Genomic DNA, 13,363 nt, shown 5'->3' with positions numbered 1-13,363 from the left:
GAAATCACTTGGCTGGCAGCCTCGTGCCTCCCAGCTCACCTGAGGCATGCTGTAATCAGCCAGAACCGCGCTGCATGTCATGTCTTACTGCTTCCAGAAAATATACAAATTTCCTTTCCTTCTATCCCTTTGTGAATGAGTCCCTTAGGGGTATGGTTTTAAGACAGCGCACAAGAAGCCTTTGCACAGATCCTCGTAACGCATAATGAGATTTGTGTGCCTGCCTACTTTCTCTGGAAATGAACCCTAGAACAGCAGAAGTGACTTGGTCTGGCACTTGCTTGGTTCTTTTGACCTCCCTCTTGTGACACAAGATAAAGACTTCCCCTTCCTTCTCTTACAGAAAGCCTGGAGGGTAGGTTTTTATGATGTGCTGTCTGGTCTTGCAGTAAACAGACATTTCTTGAGGTTTTTAGAGTTACCAGCTCCAGTTCTGAAGAAAGATACAGGTGCTCAGCACTTCATGGGATAAACTTGTCTCAAGAGTACAGGTGCAATGAGTCTGCATGTCCTATCACAGAAGGCTTGAATGCAAAGTTTTTGTTTCAAAATGACATCAGAAAACACTGTAAATCCCAGAGAGGTAACTGCTTATGACAAGTAGAAAAGTCTCACCTGCAGAATAGGTGCCAAGAGCTCATGCTCTTTCCAAGCCATTTTTTGTTATTACTGCACCCTGCAGTATTCAGTCAAGAGGCTCAGTGAAAATTCCTCTACAAAGACTCATGTAAGCTTCTTGTACACAGCCCATTTTAATGTTTTTTTTGTAACACCTACAAAAAAAAAAAGAGAGAGAAAGAACATGCTATAAACGACCACCAAAACCTCTGGGCTGTTATGGATTATGGGAAGGTTTCTTGCAGTCTGCCAGGATCCATGCTGAGTGCCTGGGGAGCTGAAAACTGCTCTTGTCCTGTGATAAGGGCTTTACATGAAGCAGGCTCTGCTGGAGGCACAGCAACTTACAACTTGTGTTGAACCAGCACTGCCAAAATGCCCCTTATAGGCAGCATCAACTGAAGTGATGTCAAAAATTCTCCTGCCCTATAACCTAAGTAAAGAATGTGAGTTTAATGGGGAAATATACATTGAAAAGTAGAAATGAGATCAAGATACTGTGTGCCTAGGCCATGAACACAGAACTGTGCTCTCTCTCACTGAAAACCAGCAGGCAGTACCTCACAGTTTCTTGGGTTTTGCCTTGGGCCTGGTCTAGATGGACTTCTGCACTAGTAAAACACAGCAAGTGCAGTAAGTGTTTACCCCCTTTGACGTTACCATTTCATCTGGTCTAATAAGATCCAGCTTTTATTTATGTGTATAGCTGTGCCTGTGAGAGGCAGGAAGAACGCACCAGCTGGGCAGGAAAAAGGAAAAAGAAAAAAAAAATATTCCCGGGTACCTACCCAAGGAGTTAATGCATTGGGGCATATGTGAAGGAGTTAAAACACTACGCAGGTACAGATCCTGTGGCAATTACAAATGTTATTGAAATAAAAACCAGAAACAGGAAGCCAAAAAACAGGTCCCTAAGGCAGGCATCTGTCTTAAATGATATCATTTGTCAAGTTTCCAGCATTTTGTGGTTGTGAACACAAAAAGAAGTTCTGTGTTACACTAAGGACATTACATACTCATTAGTCGGAATGTTCCTGAAGTACATAATACAGGATTTTCATTTAATAAGAAGCAGCTACTTGCAACTGCATTGCACATAAAATAAATTCTGGGCACGCTAATTGCCATTCAAGGATCTTCTACCTAATTTTTGACAGGCTTTTCTTCCCCTCCCCCCTTAGACTACACTGCAAAAATTGTAAGCAGATTCTATTACTGAAGTTTTCAAATCTTCTGAGAATATTTTCTTATTTCTGAAATCTGAATTTCTTCAGTCATGAATTATGAAGGTTTTAATGCAGAGATTAAAGAACAAAAGAAAAAAAACCAAGTTATCTACAGGAATATTTTAGCAAGAATTGGTGTTATAAGAAGACAAAATATACATATACATATACATACACATACACATACACATGCACATACACATACACATACACATACATATATACATGCATGTCTCTTGGTACAATAACTCTCCAAGTCATCCCCCTCCCCGTCTCGAAGAACAAACCTAGCTTTAATTAATTGGTTTAGTTCCTCTATCTGAACACTATTAGTGCATTAGTTTTAACTAATATATAAGCTTTCCCCTTGCTGCCCTGCCAATGACCTTAAGCTTCACATGGTAGGAAAGCCACTTGCTGTAGAATAGAAAAGTAATTTATCCACCATGATTGTTCAGCCCTGGCCCCTCTGTAAAACGGCAACTGACAATTGTGCTGTGTTATGGATAGTACGTTTGTGGTGTGTACAATAGTGTGCAGAGCATCAAACTCACTTCCCTGAACACTGCAGGCAGGATTTGAAAAGTCATCGTAGAGAGAAGCGACCACTTGCTGAGCAATGTCCCTCCATTTCCAAATCTTTTTTTTTCCAAGTAACTCCCCCCATTTTTTTTTCTCAAAAGAAAGATCAGTGCTGTTTTCTCAGCTTAAGTTAGAGCAGTATGTAGTTTTCCATTCATAAAAGTATGTCATAATAATAACAATGAAAAAAGAGGTTACATTGCTTTTATTTTACCTGGGATTTCCCCGCTTCTTTCCACATTTCAGCATTTAGCATATTCCCTCAAAACATAATAAATTTCTATTCTGTAGCTTAAGGGATCCATCAGTTAAAATGTTAGTCTTTCATCTTTATTACCCTCCCATTAAAATGAAAGAAACCGGGACACACTTCAGTTTAGAAGAAGCAATTTAGTTGGTAATGTCCTTACTACTCAAGTCTTTACAAAGAGAGAAAGTGCATTATTGCTTATATTTCACACATCTATCTGCATAAGAAGCAACTAAACCTTTCAGACACATATGATATTAAATTTAATAATATTCTTTGATTAGATTATTTTATTACAACATTTTTCCATTACTAGTCATTTCCCGTACACATTTACATTCATAAAACCTGCAGGTTTTTCTTTGTTTGTATGTGTTTATATGTATTCATAAAGCAAGGAAAAGATTTTCTGGTTTGCTACAGCTGTTAGATTCGAAAAGAACAGATTAATAACTAGCCATCACGTAGGACTAGGTTTTCTTGTACACTGCACCAGTAACCCTTTGCTATAATGAGGACACAAAGAGGCTCACATCAGGCTGCTCCTCTTCTTCATAACTCAAAAGCGTCACAGTGGCAATAGCCTCTAGTGCTATTTGTCTTTAGTGCAGTTGTGACACTTCGGCATGATCCATAATTTGGCAGCTATTTACCGTGACATTTCCCTTCAGTGCAGCCATAACATTCAGTGAAGCCATTATTTGGTTCCATTTACCATATAAATTGTATTGTCGTGCATGCATGCTAGCAGCTACATTAGGTACCTGAAAATGAGTAAATCTTGTAAAATAGATACTAACAGCTATTCAGCAGAGAAATTTCTTTACTCCTCAGACAGAAGTAGGAATATATATAATATCTACAAACACTACTGCAAACTTTTCCTTGAGAGGTTGCAATTATCTGTATTTACATGGCACAGCAGTTTTTCATATCCACTTACTAAATACACACTTTATGTGCATATACATTACACACATTTGCACGCACACAAACATTCAGCAAACTACTGCTTGGTAGAAACCCAACTTGATTCAAAAAGGTATTAGGAGAATCCAGCATAGCAATTAAGTAGGAAGCATATCTGTAAAATGTGCTGAGGGTTGCAAGCCAGGAGAGAGCGAGTGAGTACGTGTGTGTCCGTGTGCGCGTGCGTATGCACACATGTGACAGACTCAGGAAAAAAGCCAGCTCTTCATCTAGTTCTTTGTTGTTTTTCCATGGAAGCATATGTGTGTAGGGAAGGGAAATTCGGTTATTAGCCTCAGCAAACAATGCCAGATTCCTCTGTAGCAAATTCATTTAGAAAGGTAAAATTAGGATGTAGTGCTAGCAACCACATCTCAATGAGCTGCTATTATTAATAGTATTATTATTTAAATCCCTGCTCTCTACATATAGTATACTTAGTACTTCCAAGGCAAATGTATTATTATTTTTAATCATTTAAGTCCCCACTGTGCACACAGCTTTTAATACACCTTTTCTGCAAGCATATTAAGTGTATTGTTATTAATCCCTTGCTGTGACTCTACAGTATTTCTTTTCCTTGTATGTTCAATGTCCTATCATCATTTAAACCTCTCAGTGTGTGCATGCCATATACATTTTCCTAGGCATCTAATATTTAAACATTATTTAAATCCATCATAGCTTACTAATTCAAAGGCAGCCCTACTCCCACAACTGTAAGTTTGCAGAATGTACTTTTAAATAAAGAGAAATTGGGTTTTTCCCCCAGCTGCAAGCCAAAATTTATTACAAAACTCATCAAAAAGCCCTTATCTGAGTGTTTAAGAAATACTTTTCACCCTCTCTCCATTGATAATGCTCTCTTTCAGCAATTTGAAGCATAGAAGTTGTATCTTTAAAAACAAAAATTATTTCTTCATTCCATATTCATTCATGGAAGAGTTATCATGACCCTGTTATCAAGAGTTATCATTGACCCTGAGCTACCCCTTCAGCTTAACATGAACATTCGATGAAAAAGACAAGCCCAATGACCATAGCCTAACCTAAACACTGAAAAGGGCTATGAAATTTGTACATTGGCTATCCAAGTTATGCACATAACAATGTTAACCTTTTATTAATGCTGTGATCATATGAAAGTGCTAAACAACAATCTGAAGCCAAAATTAAAATGAACAACATGTCATATCTGAATATATATGTGTGAACCCTCCAAAGGTCCCTCTCTTCTCCTATTTTGATCAGTGAAGAAGCCTGGGGCAGATGTATTATGCAATGTTATATATGAAGTAACATATTAAAAACAAAGTAGAATGTATGTCCAAACAGAATCCTGTTAGAGGAGGAATTTTCTATGACAAAAACATATGGAATTCACTGCCTCAGAAACACCAAATCTATTGAACTGACAGTGATCAACACATCTGAAAGTTGGGCCACTTGGATGGTTTTGGCATTTGACTGCAGGAATTTAATTTGAAAAAAAGTGTTACTCATGCAACTCTTCTGTACATATCACAGATGGAACCAATTGGTTTTTTTCTTTTTAAATTTTGCCACGGTACATCCCAACCAACTTTGGTTTTTTAAGATGCATTTAATGACCAAAGACTTCACTTTATCCCTGAACAAGGAAAGACATCACACATGCTTAGGAATAAAATGCTGAGAACTTTGAATGCTCTGTGTGGTACTTGAGTGTTGACATCCTTCTAGCATCCAGCTGGAAGGCCAATATACCTTCCTAATTATGCAAAACACAAACACAACACAATATTGTTATTATCAGAGATGAAAAAGGAAATATGTTTCTATCAGCAGATCTTACTTAAAACAAAAATCAAGGTGGCTTGATGCTCACCTTGAGTAAGAGAGAAAAATGATCACAAAGACTCAATCCATTCCACCTTTACCCAAAATCACCCAAGTGAGACTAAACCTAGTAGTCAGGCACGGCCCAAGAAAGAGACAGTTCTCCATTGTACACAATTCTTGATGATGCTAATGACATATATACTAAACATTTACATTAAGATTGTATTCAGTAATGCAAATTTATGTTATTACTGAACACAATCTATGTTTTCCTGTGTTACAATCAAAAATGTTGTGCACAGTCAGTCCCGAATAATGCCCTAAAATTAAGTTTACCTTGGATTTTTTCCTTCAAGTCCTAGCCATCATCAGTCTATCATTATGTTTATTATGAGGCATATGATCTTAGGAAATTTCCATCTCTTCAACTGCATACAAATGAATGTAATTTCAAAAGATGTGGCAAAATTGGCCTTTATGATCTTAAAAGTTTGCTATGGAAAAAAAGATGTAGAGCAAGCAGTTTCAAGTATTTTATTGTTCTGGAAAATATTATGCTTCTAGCTGGAATTCCCACTGTACGTACCATTAATAATATTCACTAGGTGAGGAAGAATTTTTGAAACTTTACGAAACCCTTTAACTGCACCCAATAGAAAATCTATGGCTGAGCATCAGTATGTGTACCAGGTATTGTGAATATAGATTTAAAATGGTCCTGCTCTTTGTAAGAGGGCTTCTGCAGAAGCAGTATCTGGTAAAAGTAGAAGTAGCGGCCTGATTATGGCAAGTCCCTTCAAGAATGATCAGTCAAATAACTCTGAAAAACAGAATATCTGAAAAAGAGCTAGTCATCAAGAAGCATATAATTATGAATAAATGCCACACATATTTAAATAGCTTTTAAAACTTTATTTAATCTTCAAAAAATATACAGGGCATGAACATACAATAACATGTCTCAAAATCCCATTCCAATAATCTTTAAATACTGACTAAAGGGGAGACTGGACAATAAACAGCAACAGCGGAAAATGAAAAGGCAACAAAATGAGACTATATTGCAACTTGTAGTTAAAGATTTAAAAGAAAATTGCGCAGTTGTTTATAGTTATGAAAGACAGGATTAGGAAAAAAAAAGTCAAGTTGCTTAATATTACTGACATGTCAGAATTGGAGGATAAATTTCCCTGTGTAATCAGTCAAGGAATATTACGATGATCCATGATCCAACTGAATTATGATTATCATGTTTGTGACAGAAAATCAAGAGCATTTTTTTCCCAGAAACTTCAAAATATTAATAGAGCAACCCAAAGATACAACTCTTTACTTATTCTTGTTCTAACAATTTTATTTTTAAATCAGGGAATCAAAATTGCTGAAAGATTTTTTTTTCTGAGCTGAACTACAGATGAAGTCTTATCAAATCAGGCTGACAGACTAAATCTGCCTCTGCATCAAGACTTATTCTGTCAAGAACAATGTTCTTGTCTCATGCTAACCTAAGTGACAATATCAAACACAGGCCCATTATGTCCCTGCTATAGCCACCGATTTAAACACTTTAAAGAAAATAAAACTAAACAAACGAAAAAAATCCCAACAAACCCATCCTTTTTATTAACACTTTAATGCTGCTTTTTAATATAATATCCATTATTAAACTTAAAAAAATAAATTGTTTCTAGTAAATCTGAGGCATAAAGTGCCCATTTTCTCTCTTCTGATTTATATCATTGTTCTGTTTTTACAGCTTACTGTTGACAGAGTGAGGTAATTCAACTACAATTTTTCCAATGTTTTTTCCCATGTACATGTAATCTACAGCACGGAATACAGATTCCAAGCCAGTGAACTTGCCCTCAGGAGACATGTCTCCAAAGTCCACCTCACAAACCAGGTCTCCTTTTTCATACATCTTGAGCAAATGCTGCAGAGCCATTTTGTAGTCAGAAAAGTAATGGTTCAAGAAGAAACCCCGGACGCTAGCAGACTTCTTCAATAGTTTTGCTGGCAAAAACTCTGCTTTAATGGGCTGGAGGCCAGTGGGGTTTTGGTAGCCAGTGATAAACCCAATAACTATCAAGCGCCCTTTGATAGCCAAGGCATTGAGAGCCAAGTCAAACATCTTTCCTCCAACAGATTCATACACCACATCCACACCTTCGGGGTAGTCCTGCCTAAGCACAGATTCGACATTTTCAGTTTTATAGTTGATGGTACGGTCACAGCCAATGGATTTCAGAAAGCCACCCTTTTCATCACTGGAGCAGGTTCCAATTACATGGCATTTTGCCTTCTTTGCAAGCTGCACAGCGAACTGGCCTGTTCCTCCAGCTGCTGCTGTCACCAGAACCTTCTCGCCTTCAGACAGGTCTCCCAGTTCTTTCAAACTGAGGTATGCAGTCGCACCACTTACCATTAAAGTGAGAAACTCGGGTTTCACTGAGGGTAGAGGGACTGCTTGTCTGGCCGGCACAACTGTGTATTCAGCAAAGGAACCTGCTTTCACGTAGGCCACAGCTTGACCCACCGTGTAATCTGCACTAGCGCTGAGTCCTAACGCTACCACTTCACCCACACCTTCAAAGCCTATGTCAAAGGGGGGTTTAACTGAGGCGTCATATCGACCAGCTGAGTAGTTTATATCAGATGCATTGATGCCGACAAATCTAGAAGAAAACAAAAATGTTTTAACGAGATTTACTCCTTACCCAGTTTTCATTGTATGAGAAACCTTATATTCAAATTTGTGAAATAAGTACAAGATTTGTTCTGATTATCTGTATATTTGAATAACGAGTAGACTCCAAAGATTACTTTCATCAGACTTCCATAGTGGCCATTCTGTTGTTCTAGAACTACAAATTTTCTAAACTAAAAGAAACAACAAAAAGCTGTAAAAAGTAAAACCCAAACACAAAACAAAACAAAAGCCCTTATATCTTCCCTAGATCCACTTGACCAAACTAAAGAAGCTGAAAATAAATCTGTAAATGATTAAAGCATGAAAATTAACTGACCACTTCATACAAGATTTGAAAACACAGAAGAATGAAACATGCAGAGCAGTGAATATGTGGATTCTGGCAACAAATTTATATTTTTGAATATAATAATACTGTTAATGACTAATGATCATATTAACCATCGATGTCATTTGCAAGGTCATGTTACTGTAGGCAAGTACTTTTTAATTGATGGAGTCACTACAGCAAATTTGCCTTTTGATGTAGCTAATGTCAGCATTAAAATATTTTTCTTTATATAAATTACTTGCAACACATCAAAACAACCTTGCACAGAAGGAGTAAAACTGTAAAACTGAATATCAAGTCCTACTGACCTCTAACAGGTGAAAATGGATGGCAATTTTTTTTTAAGAGGAAGATAAAGATATTCTTAAAACTCGATTAAGCACTAGGAGATAATGCCTAAGACAAAGTTATGATCTAGCTCAAATACAAAGATCTTTTTTTAAAGTAACTATCTTCACAAGGGCAAGAGAGGAGAGACTGGGGAAGGTTCTGCTAACTGGAAAACGTAAAAAAGAAACACATGAAACAGCAAATGCCAGGACTGTTACTATGTGTGGATGTGACAACCTAAAAGGTGTACTTGACACCATGCAAAAGCTGCAGAAGTAGGCAAACAGTGCACTTTTCATTGTTGCAGTTAGCAACAAGCTCAGCTCGTATATGTGTGTAATTTTAAATTGCTTGCACATAGAGCGAGGAGAACTAAAACCGCTTTGCTCCTTTTGATATTCTTCATTCTTTACAGCATGGGGAGCTTCAAACTTTCACCAATGTTATGTATAAAAAGACACGTAAGCGTAAACATATCCATGCATAAAACAGGTAAAAGTGACTGTAGCTCTCGGTAATCCTTCCTTTAACTCGCCGCTCTGCCGCAACAAAAAATGCCTACGTCTTGTCCGCAGATACAAAAAATCTCCTATTATCCCGCTCCGCGCTGACTCCGGCACAGGAGCGCTACAAGATGTACAAAAATTGGTAACGGAGTTGCAGCTTCCGAGGCAGACCGTGTCCCTCGGGCGCCGGGCGAGACGTGCCCGCGCTGCACCAGCCTCCTCCCGCTCTTACACCCCAACTTCTGGGGAGGGGAGCGGAGGGTGAGAGCTGTGGGGAGCTGTGCTCACCCCCTCACCGGCCTCAGGCTTCGCCCAGCCGGGGCTCTCGGTAGCTGCAGGGCCAGCCCGAGGGAGGTCCCGGCTCCCCGCGGGGCTCAGCCTCCCTCCTCACGCTCCCGGCGCGCCTGTGCCCCGGCAGGACGCGGAGCAGCCGTGCCCGCGGCCGGGGCAGCGCACCCGGCACGGGCAGGCAGCGCAGCCACAGAGAACAAGCCCCGCTGCTTTTAAGACCTTCCCCTTCCCGGCGCTGCACGGTGGCGGCCGCAGCACAAAGGCAGGTAGAACAACCAGGCACTCCGAGGACAAAAACTTTGCGAGCGGGGAAGGGGCAAGTCGTGCGGGGGGCCAGGCGCCTGCCGAGCGGGGCTCCAGCACACGCACCGCTGCTTTTGTTCTGCAGCGGGAGAGGATGCGAACCCTTCCCCGCCCGGGCCGCACCGCAACTTGTGCGTGCGGCTGCGGGGGCCGCGGCGCAACTCGGCGCTGCCCGGCCGCTCCCGCCGCTCCGGGCAGGGGACGCGGGCTCTCCGCGGGGCTGGCGCCCACCTGCCCCCGCACACCCACGCGTGCACACACGCACAGACACGCGTGTTCGCACTCCCGCTCCCTCCCCGTCTCTGCGGGGCGGCTGTGCCACGGGAAATGATCCTCCCTGGGCTTCTGGGCTCATCACTATTAATCAGCGCAGCCTGCTGTCTAGCCCTCCCCCCCTATTTTTTTTTTTAAACCTCCTTTTTATTGTGTGCAAACTCAAAACTCCTGGTCGCGTTGTACGGGCTTCTTCCCCCTTCGCCCCCCCTTTTTCTTTTTTTTTTTTTAAACAAGATTGTTTAGTCTTAGATTCCTTGCACATTAAAATGATCATACGCACCGTCTGGATTAAAACATAGTGTCTAATTTGCCTTGTCATTCCAGCTGACAGAAGTGAGGTGGTAGGATGTGCGTGCGGTTCCACAGATTATTTTGCTTTTAAAAGTAGGAAAAAGTACGAATTACAAGTTGAAGATCAGTTTACTAACTTCTGAGACTGAGGAAAGTAGAGAGCACAGAAGAAACAATTACTTGGGGTGCTAGTGGGTTTTAAGACACCTTCAAGATCTTTTATGATGCCTTCATTCACTTTCTTATTTTAAATCTGTCCTTTAATTTAGAAGTTACTAGTTGAGTTTTGCCCTTTCATTTCAAGATGCAAACCTGAGGCAGGGTGTGAAAAAAGCCTGAGATTGGCTTTTCTCGAAATAATTATGCACATTGAGTCACCCGTTTTATTTATACTCAACAGTGTTGAAACCCCTCGTACTGTTTATTATAGAAAACAGGAGGACGCTGCCGGGGGGGAAGAAATGCTGTTTTGTGTACCACAACAAAGAGTGAGACACCAAAAACCAGCATCACAGCCTTAAACACAGACAAAACAAAGTCCTCCAAACCAGCACTATGCAAGAAAAACATTATTTAGACCAAACACCCAGCAGGAATAGCCCTCCACTATTCCCACTGTGATCCATCCCTTTAGTCCCCTGGTTCAAAAAGAGAAACTTTCTCAACCCCTCTCACTCCCTTTTCTATAAACTTTGTTCCCATTTCCCAGCTCAAAAGTAAATTCTTACAATTATTTTGGCAATGAAATGTGTCACTTCATCAATAAAATCTCGAAAATCCTCCAACAACTTTAAGAAGGACCAAACCTTCACAGCCTTGGGCCCTTTTCCTGCAATGAAATGGAAAACCCTTGCTTCCACACCCGCCCCTCTTTTCCCCCCGGAAAACAGGACAAACGGACATACGGAACTTAAACGGCTTCACTAAGGATTTACCACCTTTTCCCCTCCCCTTTCTCTCCTACACAGAATCAAAGTAAAAAAAAAAAAAAAAAGCTTAAATTAATTTCTCATTCTGAAAGATTTTTTGAGTAAAAGATGGGTTATTTTTTTCTGTATAAAAAAATAGAAATAAGAGTTGCTGGCATAGCTCTCTAAAGTAGACGAAAGTTTCCCCTAAGTGCATCTTATTTTAAAATATCTATCCACACACAGATTTTAATTTCCTATTCCCATAAATCCCAAACCAGATTTTATTGTGGTGAATGACGATTGTTTTGCATGAAAAGCTCAAAGCAATTAATACTATTCATGGGCGTGACTGGGACTAAAATGAACAAATCTGTAAATGCCCTCTTGGAACCCAAGTCTTTCATTGTTTTGTTTTTAATTGTATGCTTCTACCTATTGGAAAATGTATCGTTGTATTTGAGCTTGGTTGGTTGTTTTTTTTTAAAAACTAAATAGTCAGGGACTCATCCTTTCAGGATGGGATAGTCCTTCCCCAGAGTGACAGAGAGAGGGGAAAACATTCAGAACTTGCTTCGTGCTGCAGCTTGTACACAGTGAATGTTCTACAGTAACGTAATTCAGTGTCTTCTGATATTCTTCAGAAAGGAACAGTAAAGGGAGAAGAAATGTCACAAGTAATACAAAATGTATGAACTCTACATCTAGACTTTACCACTCACCTCCTCCTCCCCTTCATCCCCACACATGCATGTTTACCAGTAGAGGAACATGTGTGTAACAGGCTGATGTGTTAAAGCCCAGCAATTGCCTGCCTGAATCTGTGGACCAGCTCCTGCCTTTAGTGTGGTATGAACCCTTTTACCATGAAGTGTGCATGTCCCATGAGCACCCAGAGAACCCATTCAGCAAAAGGAGGGAGAAGAGGGAGAAGGGGGAGAAGGGAAGAGTTACACTGGAAGCTGTTAAAAAAAAAAAAGAAGAAATTTTAAAAATTTACAGGAGGGCAGACGGGGGAGTGGGATGAGAAAGACTCCAAGTGCATGTGTGGGAGGGAGGGGAGTTGAGAAACAAGGATGTCGCTCTGCCTTGCATCACCCAAGTAGAGTACTTGCTACTTGTATCTCAAGTCTTTCGACCTCTTCCACAGAAAGGAATTTAACTCCAGCCGGATGGCTGTTGCACGCCATTACTGTTTCAGTCATTAGTGGATGCAGCAACACAGTGTCTTACACTTCTGAGGTTTAGAGGGAATTTTGGTCTCAGAAATCCTAGTGGGAGATGTCACCATCGAATTAAAGTGCCACAGCAGCTTTATTGTCAGCTCCTGGAAGAATCCCTGTTCTTTCTCCTTATCCCTTCTTCGCCCTGTATTTGTGTGTTACATATGGACACATACATGTCACACATACGCACACAGTCACACACTGCCTTAGCAGACATCGCAGCATTGTTCTCAAGCCAACTTAGTGCTGCTTAATATCTTTAATCTCCCACGGCGAACATGGCAAGCTATGTGTTACTACGATTTCCTTGCTTGACAAGAACCTGAGAGCGCTGCTCTCTCCCGTGCCAGCCACGCAGTCTGCTCCAAAGTTCACGGAGTTTCGGCTTCCCCTCGTGAGCAGAGAAACCCCTGAACTTCAAAAGATTTAGTTTTAGCGCAAGGAAGGACGGCATTAGGAAGGAGGCACCGAGAACAAACAGGTTTTATGGAGACAGCTGTGGGGGGAGGCACGTTTTGTCCTCGGAGTCTTCATTTCACGGCGAGCTGGTCACCGCGCCGGACGTGGGATTTACGGTGTATTATGCAAAATGTCACCTCCTCACACTTCGCCCGAGCCGGCTCCTCTCTAAAAGCCACCAACAACTGCAGGCCCGCGTCCTGCCGGGGAGGCCGAGGGCGGCCCTGCCCCCGCCGCGCCGCCCGCGCTGGGCGCGCAGAGCTGGG

At 40.9% G+C, this 13,363-nt stretch overlaps 1 protein-coding gene across 1 annotated transcript in view; it reads right to left on the bottom strand.

Moving 5' to 3' along the window:
• Positions 1–6,357: 6,357 nt before the first annotated feature.
• Positions 6,358–13,363, bottom strand: part of ZADH2 (zinc binding alcohol dehydrogenase domain containing 2) — an 8,572-nt gene continuing 1,566 nt past the window's right edge. Inside the window, exon 2 of the mRNA XM_039710999.1 lies at positions 6,358–8,141. Within this exon, the coding sequence (XP_039566933.1) occupies positions 7,217–8,141 (925 nt within the window). The 3' untranslated portion in view covers positions 6,358–7,216. The remainder of the gene's footprint in view (positions 8,142–13,363) is intronic.

This window comes from Passer montanus, unplaced genomic scaffold, assembly GCF_014805655.1.
Source record: "Passer montanus isolate IOZ18808 unplaced genomic scaffold, ASM1480565v1 scaffold24, whole genome shotgun sequence".
NCBI lineage: Eukaryota > Metazoa > Chordata > Aves > Passeriformes > Passeridae > Passer > Passer montanus.
Note: the sequence above shows the minus strand (reverse complement) of the source record. Positions and strands in the feature narration are given on the sequence as shown.